Source organism: Mustela nivalis (assembly GCF_964662115.1).
Source record: "Mustela nivalis genome assembly, chromosome: 5".
Taxonomy (NCBI): domain Eukaryota; kingdom Metazoa; phylum Chordata; class Mammalia; order Carnivora; family Mustelidae; genus Mustela; species Mustela nivalis.
The window spans coordinates 31794505-31814155 of record NC_139024.1 but is presented as its reverse complement, the minus strand read 5'-3'; the positions used below and the strand labels follow the sequence as shown (position 1 = coordinate 31814155).

The 19651-nt window shown below is 36.9% G+C and overlaps 1 protein-coding gene across 1 annotated transcript in view; it reads right to left on the bottom strand.

Annotated features, from left to right (window-relative positions):
• The window catches only part of FBXL4 (F-box and leucine rich repeat protein 4), a 79394-nt gene that overhangs the window by 56644 nt on the left and 3099 nt on the right, over window positions 1–19651 (bottom strand). The window contains exons 2-3 of the mRNA XM_082731670.1: window positions 6003–6120; window positions 4769–5352 (exon numbers count right to left, since the gene is read on the bottom strand). Of these exons, the coding sequence (XP_082587796.1) occupies window positions 4769–5280 (512 nt within the window). The 5' untranslated portion in view covers window positions 5281–5352; window positions 6003–6120. The remainder of the gene's footprint in view (window positions 1–4768; window positions 5353–6002; window positions 6121–19651) is intronic.

Sequence of the window (19651 nt, the reverse complement as noted above, 5' to 3'; positions counted from 1 at the left end):
CCTCTGTAGTCTATACATTTATCTGTTTACTATGTAGTCACATACTGTGTGTGTGTGTGTGTGTGTGTGTGTGTGTGTGTGTGTGTGTGTGACAAATCTGACAGACTCCAACGTCCTATGTAAGTATTTAAATCTACAGTATTACATATGAAAATTCAGCTTGGAATTCCATTCTGGCTGTGCTCAGAGCACTTAATTCTGGGATGGTAACCAAGGGCATTCTCTTCATCCGCCCACCTATTTCCCCATTCTGTTGATAGTACTACTGAATGCCTACTATGTGTCCAGTACCTAGAAACAAAGAAACAAACCACTCCACCACCGTGATGTTAATTTGTTGCTGCCCCCATTGAGAGAGAAAGAGAGATGTTCACCAATGGAAACCAGAGAAACAAGTTTTCCAGCATACTTAGGTTGGAAACTTGGCACATGGTTACAAAAAGCTTCCCTTCTAACCAAAATTTCTCCTGGTTGGTCAGCGTGCCTAGCAGCCAGCACAAAGAAAGTTCTCTTGCTAACACTGCTGCGTTCCATCAGCCGAAAGTGAAAGGACAGAAGAGGAGCACCAACAAGAATAAGAGAAAAATACTCTGATACACGCCTACTCACTGCCTGCCTCCCAGCCCATCTCTAATTGGAACTAACTAGCATCTGCTTTAACAAAATCATGCTTCTTGGCCTACAAAGTCAGGACCACACTATGACCAATTTGTGAAACTGTTGTCTAAGCAACTCCCTTTGGCAGCAAATTCACTCTACGACAGCCACTTTCTGCTTTCTTAACTTCAGTGTTATATAACAAGTGTTTTTAACACTCAGAAAAATCCATACCACTGAATTTTATCCCCAAATAACTTTATTCTAATCAGTTTCTTTAATATGACCTCAATTTATCCTTTTACTTTCTCCTCTTTTCCTGTCTCTCTATTCCAATGTGTAACCCCATGCTAGCCTATCTTCTGACCCTTACATAAGCATCCATTAAGATACTACCCTCAGTACAGGGACATTGGATACTACTGGTTTTCTTTTCTCTGAATCAGGTGCTAGGCAAGATGTCAGAAGACTTTGAGATCTTATAGAACTACCTATAACTTGTCTACTTCACTTACTGAACAAAAAAAAAGGAAACCAGACAAAATGGGGAAAGACTGCTTTTAATTTTTGAATGTTCTGGTACAAGTCCATTTCATGCCAATTCCTGAGCCACTCCCAACACACTCGCTTGCTAATTCTTAAGGTAGGCATAAAACCATGTGCTCAATTAAAATAATAGTCCCAGGGTTCCTAAACAACAGCGTGATGGAGATCTCCATGAATAAATGTGAAAAATAAGGAAGTGTATTGGTGTATATAAAAATACGCACACATACACATGTAAAGTCGCCAACCACTCTTTAGATTCTGATCATGCCAACTTCCCAGTATAAACTGAGGTTTCTTTTATAAAGTGATGATGATGATAAATAATGCTAGTTATTTCAAGGGTTTGCCTTCAGAGGTGTACTTATTTAGCAAAGTAAATAATCTGACAATCTATATCGGTTCTCTGATGTTTACTATTATTATGTTTCCTAGTTTATGAGAGCCAACGCCCCCTACCTGTACTCCACTCAGACCTCCTGGGCAGTTCTGTGGGCCCACCTCACGTCCCCCTGCAGCCTTCTTCAGAGAACTACTCGGGCTCCTAGAGCCTCTTCGTCCAGAGGGTGGCCTGTGCCTGGCAGATTTCCATTCCCCTTGCCACTTCTCTAGCCCTTAGTCCAAGATAAACCGGTGTAGGAACCTAAGAGCCCGGCTCCTCAGCAACTTTTCCTCTAGGCTGATTGGGACTTCTTATGAAAGTGCATCCTTGTCTGACTTTTTCCCTTCCCTGCAGTGCTCTCCCCATTCTCATAGAGGTTCCTCCAGGAGCCTTTCCATTGCAATCCTCCGCATAACAACAGTCCTCTCAAGGTCTGCTTCTCAGACACTGGATCTAAGAGCCCTGCGATTTCCAAAGTCTAGAAACCACTAGTCTAGATCTAAAGAATGGCACTTCCACGCTTGTGGCCCTTTGCTAGCTTGTTGTCTACACTCAAACCTTGTGACTTCTTTAAACTCCAACACCTCACCTCACGACTTCACCTTTGCAATGTGCTGTTCTTTCTCCACCTTTCCTATCCAAACTAAAGCTTCACTCAACTTTTGGGTCTCTGTTAAGTCACTTCCTTAAGGAAGACTTCTCTGAGCCCCACAGACCAGGTTTGCCTTCCACCAGCACATGATCTCTATGATCTCCCAGTCTTCTTCCAGGCTGGCCTGTAACACTCAAACAAGAGCCAGGTTTGTCAGGTTCCTTGTTTTGTTCCCAGTAGTGAAGTGGCAGAGAAGGTGGTCAATGTTTCTGTTTAAAGAAATTCACCAAAATGTTAACAGTTACTGAATCTGGGGAGAGTTGTAGGTTTTGTTTTGTTTTGTTTTTTTCCGTGTATTTTCTTTCTTGATATTTTATAACAAGATTTTTTTTTAAACAATGAAACCTCTACTGATTTCATAATCAGTAAAATTTAAAAGGTCCTTTTTTATCCTGCAATAACATATATTGGTTAGATTCTTTTTCTCTTAAAATTTAAAGGAATGGTATTTTCTGTGGAATAAAGCTAAAAATAAAATAAGCAAATTCTAATTATTGCTACATTTGTAAATAAAGTTGTCACTTTAATCACAACCATATATCACAACTCTAGGAACCCAAGAGCACGATTTATATTCAAAATGAATTATGCAGACATTATGGTTTAAAGATATTACATGTTCATAGATCTCATTCCCAAATTTGCCTAGCTTTTCAGGGGAAAAAGCTTAACTTTGTAGGAAAGACACAAAGAATGACAGAATCCAATAAAAACAACTCTCGCATAGGAAAGGATCCTGCCCAAAGTACTTTTTTTCTCAGAAACAAACCAAAACATATCTGTATATTATGTGATTTTCTGTTTTTTTTTTTATAGGCTCATTAATAATATTCACGATTAATTATCAAGGTCATTCTGAAAAGAACAAATAAAGACTTTCCGAGCAGACTCCAGCTTGAGCTGAGCTGTACTCTGCATTTGTTTCCTGAGACTGGGGAGGTGTTCCCTTAGAGCTGAGGGGACGAGGGCCTTCAAGGAAGCAGTATAACTGATCCCTGTCCCCACTCCTCCTTCAGTGGCAGCTGGGGACTGACAACTTAACAGGGGTCCACAAACTGCTCTGGGGTTAGAATTAATTCAGACTGGCAGGGCTTCTTGTCTATTTTGTTCTTGTTCACTGCTGTATCCCCAGTACACAAATCAACACTTAGCACATGGAAGACACACATATATTTAATAAATTAGTACAGTGATAGAAGGATCAGTGGTATCAACAAGTAATGGAAAAATGAGCAAATAATATGATCAGATAGTAAATAAATGGCTTTTTAACATGAAAGCATATTCAACCTCAGAGATAATAAATATTTCAACTTAAGGTTTACATAAGATAACATTTTCACCTACCAAAGTGACAAAAATATTAAAATTTATGAACACACTCTGCAGGTGAGGCCTGGACAAAACATGTATGCATATACAATACTGGCAGGAATATAAATAAGCAGAGCTTCTTTGAAGAGAAATTTGGCACTATATATCAACATGGCAAATGCGTAGACCACCCCCCCCCCCCGGCCCCGGCCCAGCAATTCTTTTGGAATCTTAACCCACAGATATACTTGCACATATGGAAACTCATTCATGTCATGGTTATTCATTGCATTAATGTTCATAAGAGCAAAAGTATGGAAAAACTAAGTACCCATCAAAAGGTGATTGGTTAATAAGTGGGGATACATGTACACTGTGCTTTACTTGCAACCACAGAAAAGAATGAGGACCCTCTCTTCTCATTTATATGAAAAGGTACAGTATATGCCGTTAGGTGAAACAAGGTAGAGGATGGGGTGAAGAGTCTGCTTACTGTGTTTGTATAAAGAAAACAAAAATATATTTGTATTTGTTTATATCTTCATACGGAAACTCTGGAAAGAACTAAATGAGTGGATAAAAGTGGTTTCTTTGAAGACGGCTGGGCCTTAGGCACAGGGAGAACAGAATACATGCAAGACTGCATTATGTGCTTTTTAAATTACTGAACCATGTGAATATATCACTGGATCAGGAGTTATATTTTTTTAAAAAGAGGAGGCTGAACTGCAAAAAGAGAGAGAGAGGGGCACTGCTGTGCAAATTGATGTAAATAAATAGGCTTTTAGAAAGAATGTATGAATCAAAGCAACATTTGTTTTTAAATGAATATGCTTGCTACAAAGACATTCCCCTAAGATTAAAACTAATTCCCTAAGTACCCCTCCTAAACTATCACTCTATATAGATCTACTTTGAGTTACTGTGTGTAAAAGCAGTAACATGACGTTTGTTTGAATATATGTTACAGGTCATATTTCCTACTAACTTCTCAGACTGGCCCACATCCCAATTAGCTGAAATCACGTTTTTTGTTTATTGTAACTTGTGACACACAAATCTCATCATCTATGAATATTACAGCGTAAAGTGTTAAAGGTATAAAGAATGAGTACAGCTTTAAATGCATGATCTTTCTTTTCCCTATCAGAAAACTAAAGGAAATTTTGAAAATCCAATTTGTTGAAATTACCTAAAAGAGTAAGAAAAGACCTCCATTATTAAAACAAACAAAACCTTTCAGCCATATAACTTGGTCATTAAAAAATGAGTCTTACCTTACTTCAGCTGGTGGAATTGGGGAATAGGGATTTGCAGAACAAGCCAGAATTCTGATGACGGCTCCAGGATGATAGGTTTCCAGAACATGAACGGCTGTTGGATACACCTGTTGTTCAAAAGCAAGTTCCACATAGTCTTGGCTTTGAAAATTAGGCGGCGTCCTCTTGAATGGCAAGGAAGCACTAGGACACTGGTCCCACCATGTTCCGTAAGTTCGAAATACAGCTGTCTGAGTGAAGTCACCAGAACTTGGAAATACATTTGGTACACCTGCCAAATTCCACATGGTATAGGACATACTGTTCTCACTTCCATAATGGGAACTGAAATCGACTACTTCTTTGGCATACTGGACCACCTCTGCATTGAGAGGGGAAGTCCGGCTGTTTGATTCTATAGTTCTATGGCTGTTCATCATTTCTCCTCTTGTAGCTGTCCTGGCTCGGCGCCGAAGGCATATATAATAAAACATAGTCAGAACTGTTAACATGGGAAAGACTGGTGACATCTAGGTGTGAATTATGAGGCTTCAAAAGGTCAGGTGTCCTCAGGAAGATGCATGAACTCTTTGAACGATGTTCTAAAAAAAATGGATGGCTTGGTAAAGTAAAAAATAATTCAAATATATAGAAAAATGCATGGATAAGATAATAATCGGTCTTTTCTCTCAATGTAATTTCCCAGAATGAAACTAGAAAACCAAAATTCACTGTAAATGTAAATCTCCAATATAATTTACTGAATGAATTTTTAAGAAACCTAAATATTGATAATGCATATAATTTTATGCTATATGGGAAGCAAAACTGATATTATAAGGTAATGGAAAGTATATGATCCCAAAAACTCTATTTTATACAAAATTGTAACTATGTTTCAAAAAACACTAAAGTCCTTGAACTTTTAAAACGAAAATCATTTAAAATATATGGCTAGCCACCGAAACACTGCTTTAAATCCAAAAGAAGGCATTTTATAATTTCACATTTTAACAAATGATTCCCTATTGTTAATTATGACTCACCTCCAAACTTGATAAGTACAGATTTCACATTATGGGAATACAGTTTTCTGGAGCTGACAGGTAATCCAGACCAACTAAATTAACTGCCTTACACATCACAGATCACCAGACAGTGTTTAATTTATAACTCTTAGCAGTATTTGTTAGGGCAGTCCATGGCTGGCTGGCATCTGGTTTGCTGCCAGATACTCTTAGAAATCACTCACCCCAGAGAGAATGGTCACAGGATACACACAGGAAATGCAAAAGTTGGCATTCATCCATGTGGCCTGAAAATTGCATGCTGATTTCAGGTTCAAATGTTGAAATGTCACATTCTTTTACCTATAAGACAATAGTTTTAGAAGATCTTTTTATTTCCAACTTAGGAAGTAAAATATCCCCAAAAGATTATAGATCATCTTTTAGATAACAGACAAACATTGATAAATAGCTACTTATTAAGCAGAACTTTCAAACTGAACAGGTCATATATTTTGGAATTTTGTGGACAATTCTGAATAATTTTAAAATTTTGTGACAGACTGTAATAAAAATGTAATAATGACCCCTTTCTATATACACAACATAAACCTATAGCTTATGGGTCCACATATGTGGGCAGACATATATTACGGGGACCAAAGCATATTTTTCATCTTATTGTTTTATTTTTCTTTTTAAAACATTTCTGAGTGTAGCTGACACACAAAGTTACATTAGGTTCAGGTGTACAACATAGTGATCTAACATCTCTACATGTTATGCTATGCTCACCACAAGTGTAGTTACCATCTGTCACCATATGCTATCACAGTATCATTGACTATATTCCCTGTGCTGTACCTTTTATTCCCAGAACTTATTCATTCCGTAACTAGAGGCCTGTGTCTCTCACTCCTCACCCATGTTGCCTGTTCCTCACCCTCCTTTCCTCTAGCTACTATCAGTGTTCTCTCTCAAACCTATTTATAGGTCTGATTCTTTTTGTTTATTCATTTTGTTTTTTAAATTCCATATAGAAGTGAAATCATGAGGTATTTGTCTTTCTCTAATTTTTAAAAAATATTTTATTTATTTATTTAACAGAGATCACAAGTAGACAGAGGCAGACAGAGAGAGAGAGAGGGAGGCAGGGTCCCTGCTGAGCAGAGAGCCCGATGCAGGGCTCGATCCCAGGACCCTGGGATCATGACATGAGGGTAGTCCAGAGGCTTTATTTAACCCACTGAGACACCTAGGCACCCCTCTCTGACTAATTTCAACTAACATAATGGCCTCTAGGTCCATCCATGTTTTCCCCACAATGGCAACATAATCCTTTTTATGGCCATATAATATTCCCCTGTGTGTGTGTGTGTGTGTGTGTGTGTGTGTGTGTGTGTGTTTACATCTTCTCTATCCATCCATCTATCAATGGACATTTAAGTTGCTTCCATATCTGGCTAGTGTAAATAATGATGCAAAGAACATAGTGGAGCATATCCTTTTGTGTTACTGTTTTTGTTTTCTTTGGGTAAATACCCAGTGGTGGAATTATTGAATTATGTTTCTATTTTTAATCTTTTGAAGAACCTCCATGCTGTTTTCCAAAGTGGCTGCACCAATTAGATTCCCACCACCAGTGCACAAGGGTTTCTTTTTCTCCACATCCTTGCCAACAATTGTTATTTCTTCTCTTTTTGATTTTAGCCACTCTGACTGGTGTCAGGTGATATCTCATTGTGGTTTTGATTTGCATTTCCCTGATGATTAGTGATGTTGAGCATCTTTATGTGTCTAGTGGCCATCTGTATGTCTTCTTCAGAAAAATGTCTGTTCAGGCCTTCTGCCCACTTTTTTTAAATCTTTTTTTAAGGTTTTTATTTTATTTTACCTATTTATTTGACAGAGAGAGATCACAAGCAGCCAGAGAAGCAGGCAGAGAGAGAGAAGGAAGCAGGCTCCCCGCTGAGCAGAGAGCCTGATGTGGGGCTCAATCCCAGAACCCCGAGATCATGACCTGAGCCGAAGGCAGAGGCTTAACCTACTGAGCCACCCAGGTGCCCCCTCTGCCCATTTTTTAATCAGACTATTTCTTAAAGGCAGGATCTAGCCAAAGATCTTCATTTCTCAAAGTACTCAGTACATGGTAGGCACAAAATATTTGATATGCTGACAGAAAGGTGATGAACAAACAAAAAACACTATAAATCTAAAATAATTTAAGATTACATAATAGCATTCTTGTGCCTCTTAATCCCAGCCAGATCCAAACACAGTGAAAGGCTTGACAAAATACAACCAGTAAAACAGTAGAGAATTGAGCTTGAAACAAGTGAGGATAATCCACAGTTGTAAGAAACAGAAGAAAGAGAGCAAGAGCTGAAGCTACTATAACTTCTGGAACCAGGTACAAGCCTTAATGGTTATAAGTGGACTAACACCGTACAGAGAGGTTATTTCAAGCCACAGGTATGTGGAAAGATCTTCATAAGTCAAAAAAACAGGAAAGATCATCCTATCTGTTAAAAGCAGAAATAAGAAAACTCACTGGCCAGGAAGCCTAAGGAGACATGACCTCAATTTCGGCAATGGGGAAAAGTCCTCAGAGGAAAATCAGAATCCTGTTAGGTGTATACCATGCATACAGCATGCACTGAAATTCACACTACATTCATGAGTTAGAATCTCTACCCCTTCCCCAAGCAAAAAAATTTGAAAAGATAAAGTAGCCCTGAACTTGTAAAACTTTAGAAACTTTAGGGGCAGATGTGAAACCTCTTTACAGGAATACTTCCAGGATGCATGACACAGGACAGACTAAACCCTTCCTAAAGATACATCACAGTAAAAACTTACAGACTCCAAGGGAAGATGAACCATGATGCAGGACAGTCAGTAGGCAGGCTCACTAAATGGAGAAATTCATACCCCAAGAACAAGAAATAACAGAATAATTTGAACAAGGTATTTTTTTAGAGAAGAGTAACAAAACATGTATTAAAATAAATAAGGTGTTTCTGCAGCGCACATTCCAAGTGCTGATGTACCAGGAATCAAGAAATCAGATTCACCTCAGGAAATATAACACCAAGGGCTAAAGTATAGGTAATGTTATAAATGTGGGAAAAAATAATTATCTAGTATATCACTTCTTTATTCAAATATTTTACCTACCACAAGTATAAATCTATCACAAAAAAAATTACAACTGCACAAATCTCAAATCTTTGATGCCAAAATTTAAAATGAGACAGCTCTTTTACCATATATACTTTATTTCAAAATAGGCCCCCAGGTATCTTAACAGGCATAATTGCTCAAAGAATTTACTTGCTTCTTCTCTTTCTTAAAAGAATAAAATAAACTACAAAAATGAAATTTAGGAAATAAAGAACAATTTATAAGTATCCAACTCAACCAACAGACAATTAGAAGACTGCATGTTTTATTCCTGGAAACCTTAAAAAAAAAATACAGAATTCTCTCTGCTCAAGTAGACAAATGAGTTTGGCTATATAATCTTTTTCTTAAGATTTATTTATTTATTTGCAAGAGACAGATAGAGAGGAAAGGGAGGGAGCACGTGGGGTTGGGGCAGAGAGAGAGGGAGAAAGTTCCAAGCAGAGCACAGAACCAGAAATGAGCCTTAATCCCAGAACCCTGAGATCATGACCAGAACCGACCAGAAGGGAAACTGAAAGCTGGAAGCTCAACCAATTGCAGCCACCCAGACGCCCCTGGCTATATGATCTTTGGACATCACTTCTCACTCCACAGTCTATATAAACTGCTTCAAATAGGCTTCTTTCACTTTCTTTACAAAACTGAATTTATCAGAAAGTAGAAATGTTATAAAACATCTATTTTATAGAAATATCTGTAAAATAAGAAATCATCATTCATGTGAACTTTCATGATCATTCTTGGCATAAAGATTGAGACAAATTGTGAAAAATCAAATTCTATTTGACACACCAAGCCCCAAACTTTCTGTTTCCCAGATAGCTTTTATGATTATAGATCACAGGATAATACAAAAGCAGCAAGAATGCCATATACGCAATATCATCTTTAAGCTGGGTTAAAGTTAAGTAAAATTTTACACTGAAGCAACATATATAAAAGTGAGTTATAAACTGTAAATATATGTACTATATAATCAAATTTCTGCAGAGTAGAAGAGAAATGTAAATGGATGCTTTATTTCTCCAACTATGAATAACAATAATCATTTTTTGTAAGGTAAAGCTAAAAATGACAAATTTTTGAAAGAAGGAAAAGCAGTACACAGTACACTGAAAAAGCAAATATTTTTTTCCAGCCATACTATTCAGAAAAATGTAATAAAATTAAAACCTGTCTTTGAAAATGTAAACAAGGCACAGAAATAAAAAACAAAATGTGCAAACCCATTGTTAAACCCTTTCGTTGATTCTAAGCTCCTTTCCAATCAACTAAGATGATGCTATTAAAGTGTTTTTGAGGGGGAAGAACATATGGAGAAGAAAGGATAGCTCACTCTACTCTTCCCTGGGAAATGAAGCTGAAAAAGGTAATAGAGCCATAGTCTCAGGACTCATGTGGGCAGCAATGGCCAATGCTGAAGTCCAAATTGTCCATGTACTGTCTGGACTTTTGCCAAGGCATGGAGGCAATTTGTGATAACCAATGAATATCCCAATGGGCAATGAACCAAATGCAAAAGACACAATAACTCTATTTTATGAGGAGAATGGGATTCAAAGACAAAATGACTTTTCCCACCTGGTGCAAATAAATAAATATTAGTCTGGTATACTAAAGGGATTCAAAAGGGTGATTATAAAATATACCTTTAGAGACATTTCTTTTCCAATTTATTCAAAATGCTACTTTAATTTTTAAAACTCTCACAACATATAAAAATATTATTTTCCATTTAACAAAAGTCACAATTACAAATAGGGTGGTCCTTATTTTATTAGTTATTTAATCCAATTACTTATCGACAATGGCTATGAGGGGAGAAATTCTCCACAACACACGGAACTTTTATACTAGCACAATCAAGGAATACAGAACAACCACCATTTTAACTTCTATCCTGAGACTTCTATACTCCTTGGGAAAACAACTTGCTTTACACGACATGATTTTATTATAATACAACTTTATTTTCAACTACATCTTTCATATTATAAAATGCTTAACAAAGTTAAATAATACAATTACAGAGAAAGCAATAACAGTGGAAAAGAGAAATTAAGAGGTATAGACAAGGGAGAACATATGTTTTCTACTGAGATTTGAAGTGAGATGGGGAGTCGATGAGGCGGAGAGAAGCAGGATGGCAGGAACTGCGGAGAAGACGGCTCCTGCTCCTGCTCCAGTACAGGAAAGTGGAGAAGGAAACGGACTTTTCTTAAAATAAACAAAAGGAGGCGATCAGAATGAACATGAACAGAACCAGGACCATGGCCAGGCCAGGTTCGCGGTGGGATCAAAGAACCTAGAAACAAGCTTAAAACTCCAAGAGGATTCTCAACTTAAACTGAAAAGATATAGAAGGAAAGAAAAAAGGACATGCAAAAAGGCACGGCCAGATACTGAAGTCACCACACAGTCCTGTTGCAGAAGGGCCCACAGAGAGATAAGCCAATGAAGTGATGGGGAAAGACTAGGGTCTGGGCAGCTCAGCAGCCTCACACCTAAATGTAACAGAGTGCATAATGTGGTAGGAAATCAAGATAAAAAGGCCAAACTCAGTAATGTTATCATTTCTGAATCCTGCTGAAACTGATCAACACTATTTTGAGAAAGGACTCTTCTGGAGAAGTCTAGAATCCAGACATCAGTGAATGGAGGAAAATATCAATCAAGAAGAGGGACATTATATTTTAATTCAGTGCAGCAGCTGCCACTCATTCCCAGCCCTCTTTCCTGGCCTGCCCCCCTATGCTTCTAAGCCACCATGGGCTCTTCTATATTCTTCTGCCTGTCTGATAACTGCCTGATAACCTCTCCTCCCTGGGCCTTCTTTATTCTCAAATATATAGAAGTACCATTAAGAGAAGGCTGTCTTTTGATGAAATGATACCCAAGAATGTTCCACCTACCTTGGCACATCTCCCTCTTCCTTGCATTTCCACACTCCCCCTCTTTGCTGTAGAACATCTGCCCTGCCCCAACTGCACACCTCACACACCTCAGCATCTCCAAGTCTTCCACTGAGGCTGGGCTGCTCTGGAATGCCCTGTTCTTCCCTGCTTGGCAGCCTCTTACTCATCCATTAAGGTCAGGTACAGACTTGGTCTATCACTCACTTTTTCTCTGCTCTTACATTTTTGTGTGCCATTTCTTACATGGTGAGAGATTTCCTTCTACCCCAACACACTATGAATTCCTCAAATTCAGAGAACGTGACTTACTCATAACTACAGGACTCCGCGCTTAGCACGTCCCAAGATAAGCGAAATAAGCATTTGTTCTGCTTTGAGAAGATGGCGAGACAGAATTAAAATAAACACAGAAATGAAACCAGGGACTCTTCATGATAAGAACCCGAGGACCGAAAAATGAAGTAAAAAAAGTTCTGTATCTTGATACAGAGCAAAAGAGGGGGAAAATGGATAATAAAAACCGAATCACAATAGGTAAGAATCAAATGTATGACCTTCTTTGAAGCCATCCAATAAGGAATAGTATACATATTGAAATTTTACTGTTCAAAGAGAATGTAAAAAAGTAGTAACCTCTGTTAGTACAAAAGCAGCCCCTGAACACATAAAAGAGACTTGACCTTGGCTACAAAGAAACTCTGATTGAAATTAAAGAAAGATTCATGAAAGAGATGATTGGAGAGGTAAAAGGAAACTATTTTCTCAAATACAATGAATTTTCTTTAACACTCCAAATCTGCGTTAAGACCACAGAATGATTAAGAAGAACTGGAAAAACTATGAGTGGAAAAGAAGTTCTTAGAAAAAGTGATAACCTAGGAACAAGAGGGCAGAGACAAGTCCAGGAACACCATAATAAAAGAGCCAGGTTGATGCTATTCTGGTATTAGATGAGCTAGGGAGGAGCAAAGGCCAAGTGCTAGCAAAGCAGCCCTTTTTTCTTCACCATAATTATTTACATTTCAATGTATTATATTAAAATAATGTACGGGTGTCAGTAAGGAGACTACTGGACTACTGAGGATGGAATATTACTACTTTACATGCCTCTCTCTTCCTCTAAGTAAATTCTCCTCCAATTGAAACATTTTTATTATAATTACAGTTTTTATTCAACAAGGCCCCAATATAGAATAAACATGCAAGTTCTTAACTGAACCAAGTGTATGGACAGGGAAAATAGAGCTTCCTAGCCAACTTCAAAAGTTTTTTGAAAATCCAGGTAAGTAGAGCAAAAGAAGGGAGGGGAATCACTTGGGAACAAAAAACCTAAAGGCTGAGGGAAAATCCTGAAAACCAAGAAAGACAAACAGTACTTCTTTCTCTTCCAGGAATCGAAGCAGGACTTAAAAATACAAAAAGGATGGCAACAGTAGGCATTTCAGAACATTGTCTGAATTAATGAACAAATGGTGAGGACCACGTAAGGAGTGCCCAAGAAGTCAAACCAGGAACAAACTTGTCAGAACACAAGGGAGAAGATTTAGACTCAATTTAACCTAGATATTGATAATGGCTAGTTCTCTCCCTCTTTCTTTGCTAAACTTTAACAAGCATATCTCACCTTATGAAATATTTCATGAGCATACTTTAGTAGAGAAAGAAATGAATCAAGGAGCCAATGTTTTCTTTTTGTTTTAAAAAACAGAGCTGCAGGGTGATTTAATACAATGGACCTCAAAACCCTCTTCCTGACGAAAGTGCTGGCTCACAAAATGACAGGAAGGACTTGTTTCTAATAACACACATATGATATATAAAGTAACTTGGATAAGATGCCACCATGCTATATTCTCTGTATTCACCTTTTCTTCCCTTGTTAATGATGGGTAAGAATACATCATTCGAATAGGAAGAATTGTGAATTCAGAATAACTCCAAACCTTTGGCTGATATATAATATATATTTAACTAAACACTAAAATATTAGGGATAGTTGGCTAAGGGCAATTCTAATGGACTCACTGAAGAGAGAAAAAAATATCTCTAGCCACTAAAACCATAAAGTATATTGAATTTACTTTATTCAAATACTAACTATACATTTTTATACAGTAAAATAAAGAGCTTTTACTTACAGAAATATATGACATTTAGCCTTCCTAACAAAAATCCAACTACAAGATCATAGGTATGTCACTGCTAACCATTTGTGCTAAAAGAGCAATTAACTAAAATAGTGTAATACTATTAAATTTAGTGTGTAATTTACATTCCAAAAAAATGTACTCCATTTTAAGTGTGCAGTATAATGAGTTTCCAAAGACATATACCAATGTAACCAATTCCAGAATCTAAATATAGAATGTTTCCATCAACCCCAAAGGTTCATTGCTGCTCCCTCCCAATCACCAAACCACTTCCTGTACCAGATAAAAAATAATTTGGTTCCCATTGCTATAACCCAGATTGCCCTTTATTCTTGAGTTACATGTAAGTGAAATAATATGTGTGTATTCTTTTGTGTTTAGGTTATTCTGCACAGCCTATCTTTAGATTTATCCCTGTTACATATATCAGTAGTTTGTTCCTTTTTACTGAAGAATCATAACCATTATGTGGACATATCCACTCACCTGTTGATAAAAATTTCGGTTGTTTCTTGTGCCAAAGTGTTTCTAAAATGGCTGCCAACATTTTACATTTCTACCAGTAATATATGAGACTTCTAGTTGTTCCACATCCTCATCAATAATCAATGTTGTCAGTCTTCAGCCATTCCAGGAGGTGGGTGGTAAATATCTTGTTTTAAATTTGCATTTCTCAATTGACTAGTAATGACGTGGAGCATTTTTTCACATCTTTGCCATTTGTATCTTCTTTAGTGAAGTGTCTATTTTGCCCATTTTTCAGAATCAGGTTTTTTTGTTTTCATATTATTGAGTTGTAAGAGTTCTTTGTACATTCTAGATATAAGTTTTTTTATCAGATATATATTTTGCAAATATTTTCTCCCAGTCTGTGCCTGGTTTCTCATCTATTTGATAATATCTTTTAAAGAGAAAATGTTTCAATTTTTATTAAGTCCAATTCATCATCTTTTCCCTTTTATGGCATATTTTTGTGAATCCTTGCAAACATTTTACTTCAGAGCAATGTCAACTATAATTTCAAAAATTCTAGAACAGATAGTATTTAATACCTTAAACCTGGGAACAGTTAATTGCACATTAGCGAAATTTTAAGATGATACCAAACTGGATGCCTCAAACGCTCCTGGTGGGAATGCAAAAATGGTATAGTCACTTGGAAAAACTTTGTCAGTTTATTATAAAGCTCAACATACTCTTACTAAACCATTTAGCAATTCCACTCCTACATTTTTTATCCAAGAGCACTGAAAACCTATTTTCAAACAAAAACCTGTACACAAATATTTATGTATTTATTCATTATCACTCCAATCTGGAAACACAAAAGATGTCCTTCAACAGGTGAAAGAATAAACCACCATACATCCATACTATGAAATATTACTCAGTAATAAAACAGAATAAACCACTGATTCAGCAAATAGCACAGATGAACCTTAAAATGATTTTGTAAGTGAAAGAAGCTATACCAAAAGCTACATATTGTAGAACTTCATTTATAGGATATTCTGGAAAAGGCAAAACTATAGGGAGGGAAACAGATCAGTGATTGTGAGTGAGATAGAGGAAAAGATAGGTTGCCTCCATGACTAAATGGGCCCACACTAAGGAATTCCTTGGGTGATAGAACTGTTCTGTATGCTTTTGATTTCAGTCTTTGTTTGGGACCAAAACAAAGTCAAGTTGAAGATTTAATATCTTCATATTGGCTTATATCATGGGGGTCCTATTTATTAGTCTGTTCTCGACCAGCACACTCTGAAAGATACCTCTTAGTTGACATGTCCTGCCCATTTTTGTGTCCAGGACAAAGCCCAGTCACAGAGGCCCTTCCACTCACCTGGCTTTAGGGAACTACCTGTCTAGAGGAGAGAACATGAAGTGACCCTTATGACTTCACATAGAAACCCAGCCAGGAACAAATCAGCCAACACAGATCTGTATTTGTATGTAGAAAAAGAATTACCTATCTTAAAAATAAGGAAACAGTTTGAGCCATTAGAGCAAATGGTCTCCAATAAAAGTGAGTGAATAGGAGGATAGTTTTAAAATTATAATTGTTATCTTTAGTGTGAATTAATAGAGCATAGGATTCACATAACATGGAGAAACTAATTTAAAAAAATTTTAAGGTCTTTGACATTAAAATTACAGTAGCCAAATTCAAAATTTAAATGAAAAAAAGTGTAAGTAACTTAGAAGACAGATGCAAGAAACCTACTGCCTGTATAAAATCAATGTGAAAGACTGAAGCTGAAGGAAAGTTAAGGAAATGCTAAAAGTTAATGTACTATTTCAGGAATTCTTAAGAAAAAAACTGACTCAAACTCTTATTCACTTAGAAAAATAAACAATACAATGAAAAATATTTCTGGACATGCAAACATACTTCCTGTAACTCTTCTTAAAAAATATTCAAGACCATATTCCAGTCAAAAACCAAAGAAAGGAAAGTAAATATTTTTAAAAGGGAAAGATGCAATATTCAAGTAACTAGTGACCTGAAGTCAAATTTAAATCTTTACAGACACAGTATTGGTGAAGATGAAAAGGATGGTTAAGGGCAAAAACACAAGTAATATAAAAAAGAAATCAAATCAATAAAACTAAGAATGTAGGGAAAGCAAGGAGTCACAGCCTCACATTACTAAATGGAGGTATAAGGGAACAGTTACAGATGATTTTAGAATTTCTGAACTTGTAAGGGAAAGATAAAAAGGTAAATATTTACCTTTTTTTAAATTTTCCTATTAAAAGATAAAGTCTTTGGACAAGGGATCTTTGTAATGAAAATGTTCTGTATTTTGACTATGGTGGTAGTCACAAGATCTACATAAAATTGCAGAGAATTAAATGCAAACACACACAAGTGCATGTAGAAGTCATGAAATCTGGACAAGGTCTATAGATTGTACCAATGTCAATTTCCTGGATATAATACTGTACTATAATTATGCAAAACGTTACCACAGTTGATAACTAGATGAAGTATACATAGGACTTCTCTGTATTATCTTTTATAATTGCATGTGAATCTATAATTATCTTTTTTTTTTTTTTTTTCCAGAGGGAGGGCACAGAGCCCAATGTGAGGCTTGATCTCATGACCCTGAGATCAGGACCTGAGCTGAAATCCTGAGATCAAAAGTCGGACACTTACCAGACTGAGCCACCTAGGCACCCCCTATAATGATCTTGCTTAAAAAAAAGTTTAAAAATGCAAGAAAATAAACGAACTTTAATACTAGGAGGAGGGAAGACTAGGGAGAGAAATAAAAGTCAGCTATATGATGTTTGATGTTTAAAAGAGGCAAGTAAAGCAAAATGATGTGGAAAAACTAAACATACGAGGATCTGGCACACAGAAAACTGACAGGGATGGCAATAGTAATATCAGACAGTGTAGACGCCAAGGTAAAAATCATTAAACAGGGGCGCCTGGGTGGCTCAGTGGGTTAAAGCCTCTGCCTTCGGCTCAGGTCATGTTCCCAGGGTCCTGGGATCGAGCCCCGCATCGAGCTCTCTGCTCAGTGGGGGGCCTGCTTCCCCTTCTCTCTCTGCTTGTCTCTCTGCCTACTTGTGATCTCTGTCGAATAAATAAATAAAATCTTTTAAAAAATCATTAAACAAGGCAAAAGGGATATTTTATATTTTGTAAGATGAAAATGCAAACAATTACACACAGGATGAATTCAACCAAATTCATAGTCACAGTAGAAAACCAATCTATTTTGCTTACTGATTTGTCAATTTTGAGGGGAAAAAGTAATATAGTATGATTAATGTGTCAGGAAAAACAACAGGGAAAGAATGGCTTATCAAAAAAAAAAAAAATGTTTTAGAGAGATACCACCTCACACCAGTCAGAATGCCTAAAATTAACCAGTCAGGAAATGACAGATGCTAGCGAGGATGCAGAGAAAAGGGAACCCTCCTACACTGTTGGTGGGAATGCAATCTGGTGCAACCACTCTGGAAAACAGCATGGACGTTCCCCAAAAAGTTGAAAATAGAGCTACCCAGCAATCGCACTACTAGGTATTTACCCTAAAGATACAAATGTAGTGATCCAAAGGGGCACGTGCACATGAATGTTTATAGCAGCAATGTCCACAATAGCCAAACTATGGAAAGAACCTAGATGGCCATCAACAGATGAATGGATTAAGAAGATATGGTATATATACACAATGCAATACTATGCGGCCATCAAAAGAAATGAAATCTTGCCATTTGCGATGACCTGGATGGAACTAGAGGTTATTACGCCGAGTGAAATAAGTCAATCAGAGAAAGACAATTATCGTATGATCTCCCTGGTATGAGGAAGTTGAGAGGCAACGTGGGGGGCTTGGGGGTAGGAAAGGAATAAATGAAACAAGATGGGATCAGGAGAGAGACAAACTCTTAATCTCACAAAACAAACTAAGGGTTGCCAGGAAGAGGGGGTTAGGAAGAGGGTGGTTGGGTTATGGTCACTGGGGAAGGTATGTGCTATGGTGAGTGCTGTGAAGTGTGTAAACCTGGCAATTCACAGACCTGTACCCCTGGGGCTGATAATACATTATATGTTAATTTATAAATTAAAAATTATTTTAAAAATTTAAAAAATGTTTCAGAAAAATGTTCAGATATTTAGAAAAATAAATTTGAAATATTATCATAGCAACCATTCTTCATCTAAATTAATGATACAAAATATCCAATTAGGGGAATTTGTACAAAGTATTTTAATAATCTTGGGGTAGAAACTTAGCAATCATAAAGGCAGAGAATAATAGAACTGACAACATAAGTGTTATAAAAATTTCTGTAAAGCAAAATTTCCCAGAAAAAGCATTAAAGGAATGCACTAAGAAAAAAATATACTATCAAATGGTGTGCCAAGTCACTAGTAGCCACTACATGTAAAGTGCTATTACAAACCAGTAAGACAAAGAGAAACACTTCAGCAGAAAACTAAGTAGATGATGAACATGTAAGTTACAAAAGATGCAAATGACCTTAATTTACAGATATTTAACTCCATCAATAAACAAAGAAGATGCAAAATTAAAACAGTAAAAAAAAAAAACAGCATTTTTCATCCATAAAATTACTAAAATGTAAAGAATGACTGTATCACCTCGATATAATTCTTCACAGGTCTCTCATGTTCATGCGTGTCTTGTAAGTGGGGCACTGATAGCCTTTGTTCCAGACTATCTTTTCAAGGAGGTCTATATTTAGCAAACATCAATGGTAGATAAAGTGAGGTTTCCCTTTGGAGAAGAGGGCAGGTTTGTTTATTATCCAGCATAATAAATATAATGCCTCTCCCTAGGACAAAGTTTAGGTGAGTTTATTTGCAGCCCATTATGAAAGATTTGGGTTCCCTAAACTCAGGGTTCCTGTCCTGTAATGAATCTACGGTGTGTGCTTGAGTCATCTCATCCTTACCACATCACCCAGCAGAAAGTGGGGTTCAAGGAAGCAGCACAAGAAAATGAGGATACTCTGGCTACTGTTGTTGCTGTGCCTTGTCTCTGGCCCTGGAGTCTCATGTCTTTTGCCAGTATACATGAAACTGTTGCCTTGCTAGTAGGGTAAAATCTCAAGATCTGTGACAATCCATGGCAATGATACGGCAGCAACAGCATT